General features: G+C 49.4%; 6 protein-coding genes across 6 annotated transcripts, besides 3 other annotated features; 2 read left to right on the top strand and 4 right to left on the bottom strand.

The window, feature by feature from the left end:
• Positions 1–776: 776 nt before the first annotated feature.
• FPSE_08876 (uncharacterized protein) lies at positions 777–2,935 on the bottom strand (the record flags this gene model as incomplete). The annotated part of the gene is made up of 3 exons (XM_009261994.1): positions 777–1,407; positions 1,461–1,623; positions 2,677–2,935. The coding sequence occupies 3 exons, from the start codon at positions 2,933–2,935 to the stop codon at positions 777–779; spliced, it is 1,053 nt and encodes a 350-aa protein (XP_009260269.1).
• A 328-nt stretch (positions 2,936–3,263) lies between these two features.
• Positions 3,264–3,313: a repeat region.
• Positions 3,314–4,801: 1,488 nt separating this feature from the next.
• Positions 4,802–4,823: a microsatellite.
• A 1,098-nt stretch (positions 4,824–5,921) lies between these two features.
• FPSE_08877 (uncharacterized protein) lies at positions 5,922–6,544 on the bottom strand (the record flags this gene model as incomplete). Its single annotated transcript, XM_009261995.1, has 3 exons — positions 5,922–6,095; positions 6,168–6,317; positions 6,398–6,544. 3 exons carry the CDS (start codon positions 6,542–6,544, stop codon positions 5,922–5,924), a joined length of 471 nt encoding a protein of 156 aa, XP_009260270.1.
• Positions 6,545–8,507: 1,963 nt separating this feature from the next.
• On the top strand, positions 8,508–8,784 carry FPSE_08878 (uncharacterized protein; the record flags this gene model as incomplete). Its single annotated transcript, XM_009261996.1, has 3 exons — positions 8,508–8,524; positions 8,580–8,643; positions 8,692–8,784. The coding sequence occupies 3 exons, from the start codon at positions 8,508–8,510 to the stop codon at positions 8,782–8,784; spliced, it is 174 nt and encodes a 57-aa protein (XP_009260271.1).
• A 637-nt stretch (positions 8,785–9,421) lies between these two features.
• Positions 9,422–10,222, top strand: FPSE_08879 (uncharacterized protein; the record flags this gene model as incomplete). The annotated part of the gene is made up of 1 exon (XM_009261997.1): positions 9,422–10,222. The coding sequence occupies one exon, from the start codon at positions 9,422–9,424 to the stop codon at positions 10,220–10,222; it is 801 nt and encodes a 266-aa protein (XP_009260272.1).
• Positions 10,223–10,438: 216 nt separating this feature from the next.
• FPSE_08880 (uncharacterized protein) lies at positions 10,439–11,582 on the bottom strand (the record flags this gene model as incomplete). The annotated part of the gene is made up of 2 exons (XM_009261998.1): positions 10,439–10,981; positions 11,160–11,582. 2 exons carry the CDS (start codon positions 11,580–11,582, stop codon positions 10,439–10,441), a joined length of 966 nt encoding a protein of 321 aa, XP_009260273.1.
• Positions 11,583–12,399: 817 nt separating this feature from the next.
• Positions 12,400–15,044, bottom strand: FPSE_08881 (uncharacterized protein; the record flags this gene model as incomplete). Its single annotated transcript, XM_009261999.1, has 3 exons — positions 12,400–12,597; positions 12,657–13,258; positions 13,313–15,044. 3 exons carry the CDS (start codon positions 15,042–15,044, stop codon positions 12,400–12,402), a joined length of 2,532 nt encoding a protein of 843 aa, XP_009260274.1.
• Positions 15,045–15,458: 414 nt separating this feature from the next.
• Positions 15,459–15,483: a microsatellite.
• Positions 15,484–16,056: the final 573 nt, after the last annotated feature.

Genomic DNA, 16,056 nt, shown 5'->3' with positions numbered 1-16,056 from the left:
CCTACGTCAAGAACGCGTAGAAACAAATGAACGGGTTAAAGTGCTGCCAACGCGACGCCATATCACGTGACCACTCCACTGTAAGTGGTTTTGCTGCCTGGAAGGTAGCATAGTGGTGATACCTGCCTACCCTACAAGGATTATTCCGTCACGTAACTCTTTTTCTTTCTTTGTCCCTCCTTTAGGCATTCACCCCTCTGCCCCTCTTGTCGTCCTAATAGTGCAAGTATATAGGTCATGTTGATTATTTGGATTTTCATGACTCGTTACTGAGAAAGGGCGAACTGTCACAAGACTTGCTGGACTGTGGTGTGATGAGAGGAGGTTTCACATGACTTGTTCGCCAGTTACTGTATTACATAACTCTACTAAACAGTGAACAGTGGATACTCGTGAATCGTCAATTTCATATGACTCCGCCACCATACACGCTTTGTCATGCTGTTTTTGAGTCTAGTTCAAGGCCAGTTCCTTTCTTGGAACATTTTGTTTATACCAGTGTAAGATGGTGGAAGGTCACCAGTCCTTACAAACACTATGTATTCTATGGGTATCATGTCTTTACAACACGTTCGGTATCTTATTGTACCAGATGCAATTAAATAACACGCTCAATGCCACCTAGGAGTAATAGCGAGCCACTACGGGGCCTGTCTCCATCCAACGCCTTTTGTGAAAGAAAACCAAGTCAATCTACCTGCCTAATGTGTCATCTTACTCAATCCGAGTTCATATGCGCCGTAACGACAAATCGGATTCACAACAGTCTCGTTTCGCTATCGGCTCAGGTAGTCGCCACTACCCATGGACTCAAGATCCATGGGAGTGACAGGGCCGGGACTTCCCAAGGGAAGAAGTCGAGGTGATATAGGTTTATGAGATCCGGGAGTGGCGAAGCGCGAGTCACGGAGTGGCAGAGAGTTGAGTGATATGCCAGGTTTATCGCCCGACTTGGCCGAACTGCTGAGAAGTTCGTTGGCAGCCATACTTGCCTGTGCAATCATGTCGCGTTGATACTGCTGCAGCTTACGACGAAGCTCTGTCTCTGGGTTTGATTGATTATTCGCGCGAGGGACTGTCTGGGAATCGGGCCCAATATTGGATGACATAGTCCCGTTCAGCGGGGGCCGCATATTGCTCTGATTACCGGTTCTGCTCTCGTAATTTGACGGGTAGTATTTGCCCATTGGAAGTGGGTTGTCATGGAAGCCCGGGGCAAGATATGAAGCAACGGGCGTGTTTGATTGAGACATGAGTGCACTTTGAGCAGGATGTGAAGTGGGACGATCCGCGTAGATTGGTCCTGATTCCGAGATAAGACGGCTCATACGGGCGTCAGGATGATTCTGGAATGGATGTGGACGGTGCACACGACTGGTGGGATCCTCGTGGAGGGGAAAGTATCCTCTGTCATTGTATGAGTATATTTTAGTCTTTAGATTAGAATCAAGTAAACTTACCCAGGCAGGTCACCTCGAGCAGATAGAGGCTCAGGAGGTGTACGAGCAGGAGCAGAAGTGAAGCGTTTGAGTTGGGGCTGATCAATGACTATCGGTCGAGCGTGACTACGACTGCGAGGCGTCGACGGGGCGGATGGAGTACCAGAAGGTCTCTCAGTGTCATCTAATTGACAATCGTGTGTAAGTATAAGAGTTCAAAGAGTAGACGAAGATGGGACGGCTGGTGACGAAGATCGATGACAGCAGGATGAAAAACAGGAAAATGAGGCATGGTATGGGGATATAAGAAGTTTCTTGAGCAAAAGCCGGTAGTGCAGGCGTCACTGACAACGGCCAACCCCGGAACGAGGCATGGGGCTACCCCGCGATGGCTGGGACGGGAGTGAGTGGAGAGGGGGTATCAGTAGTGCAATACATGGTCATTCCCCAGATAGGCTTGACTCGCGAAAGACTAGAAATGAGGCCGACAAGGGCAGATGATTATAGGAGAAGCGGAAAGGATAAGCAAAATGTGAGATGCAGAGTAGGGGATCGAACGCTAGCCAGACAGGAGAAAGTCGACCTGACCCAACGCCATTTGTCGTAGATAAGCATGGGGAAAATGGAGATGGGTGGGATGGGAATCTTGAAAACGGTGGTGCGGGAGCTTCCCTCCCGAGACCTCATCCCGCCCCGCGCTTTGCGCCAGTCAATCATGGCATGCATCATTGGCTGCAAAATAGGTCTGATGCGTCGCACCGTGGAACGGGAGCGTTGTGGCGGCTCTCGAATGGTTCGATCTTTTCCCAAAGAACGAACACTCTTGACTTCCACAACTGGCATCGATTCGTTGTACACGACTGGTGGTGTACAGAAAGCAAACAGGACTGGACTGTAGAGCTCATGCCAGGTGTCAAGGGATACTGGACGCCAACTAGACAAATTTTGTGGCGTTGGACCAGTTCGCATAGGGAACGTGTCTCGCTTCGGAGGTTTCTAGGCAGGTAGGTGCCAGGTGCCAGGTGCCAGGTCCAGCACAGCAAATGCCCGCCTCCGCTCGGGATTCTCGGCCGGAGGCTAGCCCCGACGTCCGGCCGCAACCAGATTGAGAACACTCACTCGAGCGCAGGCGATGGAAGATCAATGAGAGGAGAGAGGAGAGAGGTGGGGTGGATAGTGATGGACAATCAGGGGTCAAAGGAGGGATATGCATTCCAGCTAATTCGGGTAAGCTTACCAGTGAAATAGGAAGTCCGAGATCCAATGTCTTCGCCATCAAAAAAACCATCACGTCCCCGACTTGGCCGCGAGTGCTGGTGAATTATTGGAGTGTTTAGTCCAGAAAGTTCGAAATCACAAAGTTCATCGGACCGGGGACTGTTGGGTGAATTATTGTTCGAGCGGTCGGAGTTTGTAGACATGGTGCGTCCTGACATTGAGGGCCGCAACCGCGGCGAAAGGTAAGGGGACTTGATCGTTCTGGCGAAGCTGGCCATTTTGTCGCAGCCGTGGTTCGATATCTGAGCTTAGATGCTTGGTCTTTTTGAGGACGCGTATTCGTCTGACTGGTGATCAGGCGGTCCAAATTGTGCAGCAAGCACCAACGCCGGTGCATATATATGAGCAGGTTATAAAAAAGTCAAGAGGATGGTTCGGACAACGAAGAGTCGTGGGCTCGCGGGCAGGCGGCAGTTGGTGGCCAATGAATGTATGGGTGGGTGAATGAACGATTTGCAGCGAGGGGTCGCAAGTGTCGCAAATCAATAAAAAGACAAGAGAGCTGGCTTTTGTGTTGTTTGAAGTGGTTGGAATGTCCACAAGCACAAGAGAAGAAGTAGAGGAAGAGGAGGAAGAGAAAGAGGAGATCGAGGAGGGCAGCCTGGCCACTAGACTGATAACTGGAATTGAAGGATGTGATGGAGGCGTCAAGATGGAAATGGCAATCACAGGCCTCCGGGGTAATAAGTATTGCGGGAGGAAGAAGGTGTACAGGTAGGTAGTAGTCAGTTCTACTTTCCGTAATCATGCCTGTGCCTGTCTTTTGGATCGAGAAATGAAGGGTTGCTAAGAAATGAAGATCGAAGGGTCCCGAAACGGTTTTGTTATCACAAGCGAGTCACTCTTGACTTGATTGATCGCCTCTCCCCATCCCCATCCCCTTCCATCCATCACACAATCCCAACCAACAAACCGACCCGAAAAGTGGGAAGAGCAAACGACTTCCACTAATCGGCCCCGGAGAGACTGAAGCGAGGAGTGTCGGGACGTGAGCCCAAAACGCAAAACTACATACAACCACCAAATAACTAGTCAGGGCCAGGGCAAGGCGAAGGGTTTGGTGGATCTCTGCGACGTTCTACGACACGCTCTAAAGCGGCTTACTTACATGCCTCCTCATGTCCTGGCTTGATGTTTCCAACACCAGAGCCCGCTTTTGGGCACAGTGTAGTGCCGTCTAAGGGTTGGCCATGTGGGCAGGACTCTTGACAGGTATTTTGTCAATGGATGATTTGTGTGCGAAGAGAGTACAGTGCAAGTGCCAAGAGATGCCTGAGGGACAAGCCTGTGAACCCCAAGCCACCAACGCAAACGAATACACCAAGCGACAAAGAGTCAGACGAACGAGAGAACACCTGTCAATGGGATGAATGAGAACCCTCGGTCGGCGTCAAGACGTCGCGACTGACTAGGTACATCGCAGAGCAGAACAGGCGGCAGCAAGTACAGTAAGTCCCTAGGATTTGCTGTAGGGACCCTTTGAAGCCCCTACACAGATATTGACAGACAAGGGCTGTGGCCAATGACGATTTTTGACGGTGACTCGATACGATTTTGCCATGGTACATATCGGCCTAAGCATTAGAGGACTTGGCTACAGAGAGAGTACGGATATACGAGACGGAATCACCTACCAAGACAGTCCGTCCATGCCACTAGAGCCATCTCTTAGGTAATTTGTATTTTTTGCTCCTTTAAATATGCGGTCGGGATTTCAGGCACGCCCTGTACCCAGGTAACTAATGAATGTTAGGGTAGGGCACTGACTGGCCTTCTTTGGTTTTGCGTATGGTCCATGCAAAAGAGATTTGATTGATGAAATAAGGAGGAGATGGCATTTGCTCACAATTTGCATTACTGACGCTCGCAATCTTAGTTCCTGGACTTGTTTCTTACTATAATTCTATACTATTCATTTACCACCTCGTATTGTGAGCACAAATACTCTCAATGAGCGACCAATGTACCAATATCGTAGAGTAGAATATTCCCACGTGCTAACTACTAATTCCGTGTCGTTCAACTTTGCACCGTTGTCTGGAGTTAGGATCAACATGACAATCGCTTACAGTAGCTATCTGTGGTGCATTGCATTGCATTGCATTGTTACATATTCATGCTCACCAGCAAGCTCTCCGTCGTCTTACTCCAGGCCAGCAAAGAATATCCTTGAACCGTACCGAAAACAAACGGGCTCTCTAACAAGCGGCCCCCACATGGAGCTTTTATCAAGTATCTGATCGACGTCATGGCGTCGAAAGAACAGTGACTTGGCTTCTTGGCATGCTCACAAGCGCCGCTCTACCATCCCTACCTTTCACAACCCCGAATAGGTCAAGACTGTTATCACACCAAGAACCAAGGTCAGAGTGGTAGAGCAACCACTCAAACGCCGGACCCTTGAAAAAAAAAAAGACCCCTTCTTGATTGTGAGCCGTCATCGTCACATCACTCCAATAGAGTCTTGGGGGCAAAAAAAACTGTCCGTGATCGACGCTTGACCCCTCTTTGCCTGTGTGTCTTGGTCTGGTAGGTGCAACATTCAAACGCCCTGCGCCGTGATGGTGCGATACTGAAGTTGCGGCGCATTGCACCATGCTATCGTTTTCTTGTCCCTCAGGGTATCTCGGATATCACTTGTCTTGGCGCAAACGCAACCTGCACGTCTGTCTGTCTGCACACCTACGGGTAGAATTGGCGACACAAACCCGTGATGATTTCACACGCAACTTGCGGTGACTCACTGGGCAATTGATTGGCGAGACGGTTTTCACTTAGGCGAGAGCTATTGGTAGATCTAGCCAGAGGTTGGGTGCACGCCTCGCGGGAGGCTACCGCAAGTGGTTGCATTGCTCAACTGCTGATGTACGTACAGTGGCCGATTCGGGTAATATAACAATGAGATTAAGTTCAGTACCGTATAGCTATTATTTCAGGAACAAAACAGCCTTTCCTTAAGGGAGGGCAGGGAAAAAGAAGAAGAAAAAACAGAACATTCGATGGTATCAGAGTCGTGTCGTAAGCTCGGCAGTCCACCAGCCCGACCGGCAGGCTTTCTTGCTTCCTTCCCATTATCGTCTTTGTGGTTGAACAAGGTAATTATCTCAAGTCGTGAGCGGCACTGTGTACGGACCACGATTGGTTCATCCTTTTCCTCATCAAGGGGGTGTTGCCATGCAATGCAAGTCTGGGCCCAACATTTGATTAGACGTGAGCGCGGCCAGTAAAGCGCGATCTGTGGTCGCGGTGCTTCCACCAGTATCCGAAAGCCCCCAATGCAGCGATGAACCAGAGAAGAGCACTGGCGAGATCGACCCAGACAGCGTTCTTCATGCGTCTGACATCTCCATCACCCTCAGCGTCCTCATTGATATACATCTGTAATATTCGAGTCAGCCATGAGCCGTCTACAGTAAGCACCCGGGGGAGGGCAGGTCCATGCCAACTCACCTTGCCGAACACGCCAAAGAGGGCAATCCAGAGGACGAATAGAATAAAGTCCCATACCGGAACAAAGACACCGGCAATGCGCAGGACAAAGGGGACGAAGTAGAGAACACATGTCACGGCAGAGATGCTACCAACTACCACAGCGTAGACCTGCAAATTGGCACTTTTGTCAGCACAGCACTACCCATTATATCGGGTCGGAATAGCACAGATGGATTCAGTTTACTTACCCATTTCGAGTCGGAGTACTTGCCCTGCTGGTTTGCATGATGAACGTCGGTGCCATACAGACCACAAGTGGCCAGAGCAAGGGCGAAGAGGAAGAAGTGAATGACGGTGAACACCACATAGCTGATAGCTAGATCTTTGATGCCCATGATGCCGGTTTCGATTCGGTCGCTTTGGGGGAGGTGTAAATAAGTTTCAGAGAGATATTGGCGAGTTGAGGTTATCTTCAGGTGGTAGCGGATGGGGAATTAAGGGGATGAGGGTGGTACGAGAGATATATTGAAGTCTTTAGGAAGTCTTTAGTAGGCCTGTCGCAGAACGTCACTTGGACCAGCGAGAGCTCCCAGTTCCTGATGGAGGAGGGTAGACCGCTGGCTAATTAATACCTTAGTGCTAAGCTAAGTACAAAGCCTCTGCCGTCATGCACTTAATGCCAGCCAGCTCAGGACAGGCAAGGCCAAGATCGACCAAACGTTTAGCATTTTTTAATTTTTTAAATTGGCTGCCCTTGGGAATTGTCGTGATTCACCAATATAACTATGACGTAGTTTGAGCTAGCCTTGATTTAAGTGCTTCGTGACCCCTGGTCATGCATACCTACTTGGGACCAGACCAGGTCGGATTATCCCGCTTTTGCTGTTACCTTGCCCAATGTGATCAGCATCTCGTTGTTTCAACTTTTATGGACTTGACTGGCATTTTACATTTCTGTGATTGAGCCTTTTTTTCCCCCTTGTCGTGAATCTCATGCCTTGTCCAACACAACCTTTCGATGACTGACTCAGTGACTGAGGACAAATAGGTTAGTCTCCATAGCACCAAGGGAATAGATCATTTTGTCTGTTCTCCTCTGACTACGCAGTTGTAACAGGCAGGTTGTTATTTGCTGGGCTATGTTAAAAGCACTGAGTTTGCCATATAAAGGTTTAGATTAGGAATAGAGTATGTAAGTTTCACTCAAACGGTTGCTGCCCAGCCTTGATCAACCCAGGCAACAACATTATCCTCATTCTACCCTGGAGCCGTCAGATCAGACGGAGTACACCGATGCAATGTATCAAGGTATGTTACAAAAACAATCTCTCCGGGAGTAATAACCGTAAGTTGCCAACGACAGTCTTTGAAAATGCTCATATTGGCATTATTTAGTATTGCTCTCTATCCTAAAGCGGTGCATCAATTGTTGTGGCACATGTTAAATTGCAGCGAGCGCCCTGCCTTTACTATTGGTCAACTGTCATTTATTGAATTGCTTACAGTGTTGGATGTCGGGTGGCTGTGCATGGGTTTCGTTTCCCCTTCAGGTCGTTTCATTCAAACCCAGCCCTATTTGACTCATGGCAGAGCCGCATGTAAGAGCCGCATTGACCCAGGCAGTTGAAAGTGTCGATGGAAGACGTCCAAATACGAGCCCAGCAAGGGTATATTGTATAATTCAGGAACTCTCGTAAGCTCAACTTAATCACCTTGCCTAGCGTTCTATGCTATTGAGGCACAGTCCAACTAGTGGTTCAACATCGCCCCCAATGCAAGACTGCTTTGCTTGTTGCTTCAACTCTAACCCTACTACCATTGCCTGGCCTCCGAACTCAAAAGATGTATGGCACGGTTGCGCGAGAGGAAGCATCTCAACTCACTATAAACGAGGCTTAGTCTTCCGAGGCTTTCTTGCTTGTCATCCTATCGACTGCCTCTCTCGGCCAAACAACTGTTATCATCGAGTGGTTCAGTATACCGCTAGCGTGAAGCAAGCTCGTTTTCAAGCAAAGAGGACATCGCAAAGATGGAACCGTGTGGCACTGCTGTTGCTGTTGCAAGGGCAGTTTGGCATTGTTTGTCATGACTTGCTCAACTACAATGTAGTTCCTGCAGCAGAGCGTTCCAAATGGCAGAACACTAGGCTTCAGGCATCTTGTACACTTACTTTCGATCAACCTATATATAAGTCTAGCTTGTTTGCAATATAATGTCGAATCATCAAACCAATATCACTTCCACTTCTGTCTTACTATAAATCCACACAGCTATCTTTGAAGCAGAAACGTCCGAAAACTTGAGCATTCAAGTCGAGCAAATTAGTACTTACTCTTCGACTCCAAAAGAACAACAAAAATGGCTAGCGATAACTTGTATGTCAAAACCATATCCTTTCTAGCTCTCTCATCGCGTTCTGACCTGTTACAGCACTGATTCTCCTGCATCTGCTGGCAACCGAGGCCAGCTCATCGACTCCCAACAATGGAAATGTGTAAGCGATAGGAACCCAGCTACACCAATAGCATACTAATTTTATAAGTGCAACTGCGATCACGGTTTCTGGAGCGATAAGACTGACCTTGTCTGCCCCAACTGCAACGTCCCTCGCTGTACGAGATGCGGAGTTTGTTAGATGAAGACTGGCGGCGTGACGCTCAGGATTGTTTCTGGGCCACTGCCCCATCATTCTTCTCATAGGGGACTTCTTATGGAGTGGCTGTCTAAAATTGCAGGACATTGTTGTCATCTTTGAGCGGCTCATGGAACTGGCGGGTCTTGTCTTTTGTTTTCTTTTGTCTTACATGGTTCGACAAAAATTAGAATAGGGCTCGCGCCCAAGTTGGTCTTTGTTTTCGGTTTATTCAATTATTTTTGTTATTATCATGAATTCGACTTCGCACTCTCTTTAAGACAGGACTCACAATCATTGCATCCCGCTTTGTTCTGCTACATTATTATTCTCGCTCACTAACAAGCAAGATATTCGATTAACACAGTTGCCCTGGACTGGTTTCCATAGACCAGACGACCAGCATCATCCTACAAAAAAGAGTGTACGGTACATTTCCATGGTCTCGACTCTTCTCCGATACACCCATGCCGAGGTATAAGTGATGCCCCACACTTTCAACCTCAGTCTCCATCCCTGGGCTGCCACGTTCGGTCTCTTCTCAAATTGACAACAATAAGAACAGCGATAGTACCGTACCGCCTGGGTTCTGGTCTCATATAACTCTTCGCTCATATTTCAACGTGTCTCAGTAAATACAATGGCGGATCTCGGCCTTCCTTTCCACTCCATCTCCGGGCTTCCCAACTTCCGGGATCTGGCAGGTCGCCCGCTTCCTATTCAGTCACACCCCGGACACACGATCAAGTCCGGTCTTATCTTCCGTTCAGCAGAGCCGTCTCGTCTTACTGAAGATGGGGTCGCAGCGCTGCAGGATCTGAACATCTCGCACGTCTACGATCTACGTTCCCGTACTGAGATTGAGCGCTACGCCACGGGAACTCGGGAGTGGTCCGGCGCCGAGCGTGTTTTTGTTCCAGTCTTCCTGGATGAAGACTACGGCCCCGAGGCTATTGCTGTACGGTTCAAAAACTATACGGCTGAGGGTACCGAAGGCTTCGTGGAGGCTTATCGAGGAATCTGGGAAGCGGGAACGAAACCTATTAGCACTATCATTTCACACCTAGCCAAGCCGGACCCCTCACCTTTGCTCATCCACTGCACGGCAGGCAAAGACAGGACTGGAGTCATCTGTGCTTTTATTCTCTCAATCTGTGGTGTAGATGACCAGACGATCGCCCGCGAGTACGCCCTCACAGAGGTGGGACTTGGTGATTTTGGAGACGAGCTTCTCAAAGCAGTGACGAAGATACCCGAACTTCAAGAGAACCCCGAAGGTGCCAAACGAATGCTTGGAGCCAAGCCTGAAAACATGCTGGCAGCCCTGAAAGCACTACGAGGACAGCATGGCTCCGTTGAGCAATATCTTGTTAAGTACTGCGGATTGTCAGAAGACGATCTCGAGCAGGTTCGGAAGAACTTGATCGTACCCAAGCAATAGCCCCATCAATAAGCATACAGGTATGATGCAAAAGATCAATCACCAATAAGCAATATCAAAATCACATGCAAAAAATTCAAGCGCTGTTCTTCTTCATTGGGCCTTTGTTTGGTCCATATCTAATTAATACACGACTTGATGTCCCGTTGGTTCTTATTGTACAATTATGCCATCAAAGCCAAGTTATTTGCCAAGTCCCATTTGCCTTCATGCACTTCAAGGCACCGATGTAGGAATCTTGACCAACCCACGCTTGCGGTCCTCGAAAGGTGCACCGTAGCGCCATCCGGTTCCCTTTCTTGAGCGACCGTCACGGCCCACCTCGTTAATGTCCATAGGCTTGAACCGGAACTCATAACGGTCCGTCTTGACTCGCTTCGTCATACTGTCCAGGAACCGACCTTTTTCAGCTTCTTTCTCGGAATCTTCAGTCTCATGTTTCTGAACGAGTTCTTGGAACTTGGTCAAGGCCTCCTGACGTGGAACCCCCTTGATAACTTGTTTCTCCATTTTGATGAGCTCACGTTGAGGCGATCGCTTATCGGCAGAGAGCATCCTATCGTGGAAGGCCTTGGCGGCATCCTCTCGTGTGAAATGCCGAGATTCCGACACGGGCGTAAATAGTTGTTGCATTGTGAGGTTGTGCACGTGAATCTCGTTAATGGGCTCGTGTGGCACATTCTCTGCACCCTCCTCCCAGAATGTCTTGGGCAGCATCTTCATGACTGCTCTAGCGTAAGGAACTGCCAGCTGCTTGCCCTTTGAAGTAGGTTAGCAATGCTATACAGCGTATAAAGTGACGTAAACCCAAAGTCAGATGATGCTATCAGAGTATGTAAAAGTATAACCATGTAGATGTCTTCAAGACTAATCGAAAATTTGTTTGGTCTCATCATATAGCAGGGCAGGCAATAGGGTTATTGGGTGCTGTACTTACTTCGGCTTTCCATTGCTTCTCAACCTCCTTCAACCGCACGACGGCGGCAACTCGTCTCACGTCGATGTGCATTTCAGCAGACACCGCCTTGAGCAACTCACCCTTGCCTATAACCTTGTCATAAATAATCTCGCGTGTCTGGTCAGACAGCACAGTTTGGCTTCGGAACAAGGGGTTGAGAGGGAAAGGCTGATCTTGGTGAGGACCAAGGTAATTAGGGCTTGTACCGGCCTCAGCAAGACTCCTGCCGCCACCATGGTTCAACCACTCGAACATCCTCGCACGGCCTTTACTCATTTTCTCGCGGCATGGCGTTGTCGAGAACGTTCGGAGGAATGGGGAGGAGGAGCTCCTAGAGGAGATAGAGACGGCGGCATCGAGGCCAACCAGCGGCGTTGATGCGCCGCGCACTCGAGGAGGCATGGTTACAGCAGCTTCAGATATTCTCTGACTGCTTGCTGCATTACATGCGACCCAGGACCAATTGATTGGAATTGGTTGGATGTCGAATCGGAAAAGGTTGAGCTTGTTGAGAGGTGTTTAAAGCTGTTCATGAAGCGTAGCAATTTTTCAGCGGGCTGATCGGAGTTTTCATGTTCCGGCCGTGAGGGCCCGCAAACTACAAACTTTAGTACGAGTGCAATCAATCAATCACTCACTCACGCTCCAGAAAGCATTGTATGCTCCATGAATCAGCAGGCATTTTTTATTATTATTTACAGTATGGCACAGTATTCCGATAAGGTATTTCTTTATAGGTTTTGTCATGTAGAAATAGCGACCAATTGGAGAGCAAGGGGGGGAGGGTAGTTAGCACCTAGAGATTTACAAGACTAATGATCAAGTCTCCAACATATCAAGCACTCTTTTATCAAAAGTGAATTCATTATAGACACTTACACAACATGGTACATAAAGATGTATATGATATTTTCTGGGCTTAAAATTTGAGACTTCGATATGACATTATAAACGTTGGTATTCGTATGTGTTTATTACTTGCGCCGTCATGCTTGCAACCATTGTACAACTCCTCTCTTGCCCAACATTAAACAACCATGAAGTGCCCAACCAACATTAACCCCGTGCTAAACATAACTTTGGGTAGCAAGCAGATAGATCGTTGAGCCAGCTCATGTTTGCTGCTGTCTCCAACGGAAAATGTACCGTGGCTTATCTTCGGCTTTTCTTACATTGAATCAGGTATTTAAAATCCTGGTATCGGTCAAAATTGAAGTGATCAGCCAGGCTTGGTCATGGAAACTCGATTCTTTTTCGACTTTGCCTTGGCTGCTGCAACTGCTGCCTTCTTCGCCGCCTCATTCTCTTCAGCTTCCTGAGAAATTTCTTTCCACTTGCGCCAGCCATCAAAGTCAATAAGAGCTTGCATGCAGCCCCATTCCATGACCTTGCGCTCAAGCCAAACGAAATTGACGGGCTACATCAAAGTCAGCCAAATGTGTTAATGTATCGGCATAATGATAGGAAATAGCGTACCTTGGTCAAGAAATCGTTGCAGCCCGCGGCTAACGCTTCATGTCGATCACTCTGCAGTGAACTGGCAGTCAAAGCGACGATGATTACTGGGCTCTTAAATAAAGAACTGTTGTCCAGACGATCTTTCTCATCAACCTCGTCGGGATTTTCCGTCGTTATTTCGCCATCAGGAGACGAAGAAAAGACACCAATTGAGTTGACTCGCTCTAACCTACGAATCTCGCGAGTCGCATCGAGTCCGTTCATGACTGGGAGCTGAATATCCATCAAAACCAAATGGAATCCACCACTCCTCCACTTCTTCACGGCATCGCGTCCATTCATAGCGGTTGACCATCGCACCTTAAGGCGCTTAACGAAAGCCTCGAGCAACTTGAGGTTGATCGGGTTATCTTCGACGATCAGAACGTTGATGGGGGGCACACCACCATTGAGCATGCCTGGTGGTAGGCTTGGATGCTCGGACTTTTTTGTTTTCCTGGTTTTGGGTATGGGTCGGGGTGAGGATGGCCTGGCAGGTGGTGTCGAGACATATCCTGTTGACGGCTCGGGTGCGGGTGGCGTCGGCAGAGGAGGGGCAGCAGGCGGCATACCAGGGGCATCTGAAGAATTTGAATGAGTTCGTGAATGTGGTAGCCTTGAGAAGTGTTGCGTACCGTGGCTCGCATGATTCGCAGCGGCAGCGGCAGCCAAAGATACGGATGAAGTACCAACTATCGTGGTCGGTGATGACGTGTGAGTACGGGCTACTCCGGGACGGCTTGGATGGCTTTGGTGTGTGCGTGTTCTACCAGGCGACGGGATGGGAGGGATAATACCAGTCCCCAACACTGCAATCGAGTGCTGCTGACCTTGAGTATTAACATGTGCGGGTACTGCCACCGGGAGGTGTGGCGAGCCAACGGCGCCAGGATGAGCACCCACACCCACTGAGGGAAAGTAACCGTCGCTCGTTTCAGTAGGTCGACCATCTTCGCTGTAGTAGACATTGCCAACATACGCTGGTATTACAGGGCGTGGGGAAGCCTTAGGCGCACGTCGAGGGATATCGATTACAAGAGCTTCTTCAACCGTCTGCCCACCTGGGTAATAGGCGTCTAGCGTCCTGCCCATAGGCTCCTCAGGATTGAGGACACGTTCTGAATGTTGGTCTCGAGGTATAACGCGGATGTTTATATCGGGAGAGTCGAAGCTTCGGCCGAGGGAATTTGAATATTTACGTAGTATCATGTCGCGGACGTCGTCAACAAGGTCGTCTTCGTTGACAGTAACGAGGGTTGGTGATGCATGGGGTCGCTTGACCCAGATCTTGCGGGTCACCATATTTCCGTTTATGGGCGCGTATGTATGAGGTTGTGTTATGTTAGGTTCATGCGTGGATTGGTTCGAAAGGAGTGTGTTGATCAAGGTCGTCTGGCGGTTCGACAGCAAGCTCTGTCGTCTGGGGGGCGGGGCTGGTCGCGCTGTTGGAGAGCCAGGGACCGAAAGAATTCCTGATGACGGGAGACCAGGAGATGGAGTGACAAAGTTCGTCGAGGTAGCCGCTGCCAAAGGCGCAAACGCGGCAGATCTGGGGGGGTTTGGAGCTTGATCTAGACTCAACGGGTCGTCGTCATTGTGTCCAGCAAGCTCAGAGGCGGCATCCAAGTCTAAGCTCGCGACAGCTCTGGAGCGCGCAGTGGGTGATTCTGAATCCGAATCCGAATCCTGTGCGTCCTCGTGAATTCGGTCGAGATTCGAGCTTGCCTGGCGTGGCCGCGATGGTGATGACTGTTCTTGTTGATGTAGTGAAGGGGAGATCAACGGTGGTGGATTGATTTGAGGTTGTGGTTGTGGCGGAGGCTGGTGCTGGTCGCTAGAACTAGAGCTACAGCTCGAGCTAGTGGCGGCTGTAGCAGGCTCTTCGCCAAGGCTCTCCTGGTCTACAGGGGGGGTCGAGTGTTTCAGCGCTACATCTCTTGTTGTGGAATGGTCTTTAACGGGTGGAACCGCTCCGGGTGCCTCAGTATCTGTCTCCGAGGATGTATTTTCTGCTGAGTCTGAATTGGAGTTTGCTGGTTCTGGTTCTGGTTCTGAAACTCGGCGAGAAACCTTGATCTTTGCGAACTCGTCGCTATCTTGTCGTTGCCGTTGCGAGTCATCGGTTGTTGCTGTCATACCATGTCGGCTACTAAGGGTGCCCCTTGAATTACTCACGGCACGGGATGAACGATCTCCATCTCCATTTTGGCGAGACCGAGCCCGATCACGATCCCCGACTTGACGGCTTCCGAACGACGATGAGATGTCGGTGACGCTATGGTTCGAGGATGCTTGAGAACCTGCTGCCGAGTGTCTTCGCTTCGTAAATCTGGCTCGAAGGCGCGAGGCAATATCGGTAGCTCCCATTATCAGGACGACATGGGCATCCTATGTTGATGGGACGCGGCCGAAACGTGGAGTCGGATGGAACTCGAAGGTGATGATGTAGCAGGAAGAGTAAGACACCGACCGGCAGATAGTGGCTTGAACCCAACGACTGTCGTGAAGAATCGAAGGGTAGGAATTAAAAACACACAAATGAAAGATGGACAAGAACAATGAAGAAGATTGAATGAGCGAATGAGCGAAGGTAATGAAAACTCGAATTAAATGACCCGTACCCAGTCTCGCAATATTATCGATGAGCAAGGGCTCCTTCGGGCAGGGTATTAACGCGAGGCTGTTATGGGTTTTAAAAAGGGGAATGAATGCCCAGAAGAAAGTCAACGACAGAAGAGGATGCTCGTCATATCAATTAAAGGTAGGAAATGATTTAAGGGTGCCAGGCCCGGCCAGGCCAGGCCAGATCCGCCGTTGCAGTGTTGATGGGATCCCCAAGCTCCTCTTCGGATATCTCCCAAGCAAGCTTTGGGCTCGATATGATGGTAATTTCAGCCGAGTCAGCGGTGCCCTGGAACTTGCAATGCACAGCTCATTGCACCCATCCCACAACGTTTACGTCCATTCAGATGCCATCCAAGCGCCTTTCATGGACAGGGGTTATCCAAGTCAATCTCGACTTATTTCCGTCCGGACCAGCGTCTCGCCTGACAGAAACAGTCAATACGTAGTTTATGGTTCTGATTGTTTTCTTTAAAGATGGGCCCCCCTGTTCTTTGTGATGCTTGGGGCTGGTTTCTGGATGCTGTTGGCAGTCTGAATCGGCCACGTCAAAGACGGATGTTTCTGGATCACATCCACTCTCGAATTTGTGTCACAACTCACAACAACAATGGATGCTAGCTGCAGTGCGACGCGTTCACAAGCTGCCAGTCGCCTGTTCAGTGCATGATGGTAACTGTGGCACCACCCATGGCTGCCCAGCGTGGCAGTGTGATACCACCCAACTGTGTTATTAGCGGAGTGATTGCTGGTAAAT

The sequence above is a fragment of the Fusarium pseudograminearum genome, chromosome 2 (assembly GCF_000303195.2).
Source record: "Fusarium pseudograminearum CS3096 chromosome 2, whole genome shotgun sequence".
NCBI lineage: Eukaryota > Fungi > Ascomycota > Sordariomycetes > Hypocreales > Nectriaceae > Fusarium > Fusarium pseudograminearum.
This window is presented reverse-complemented; position numbering and strand designations above follow the sequence as displayed.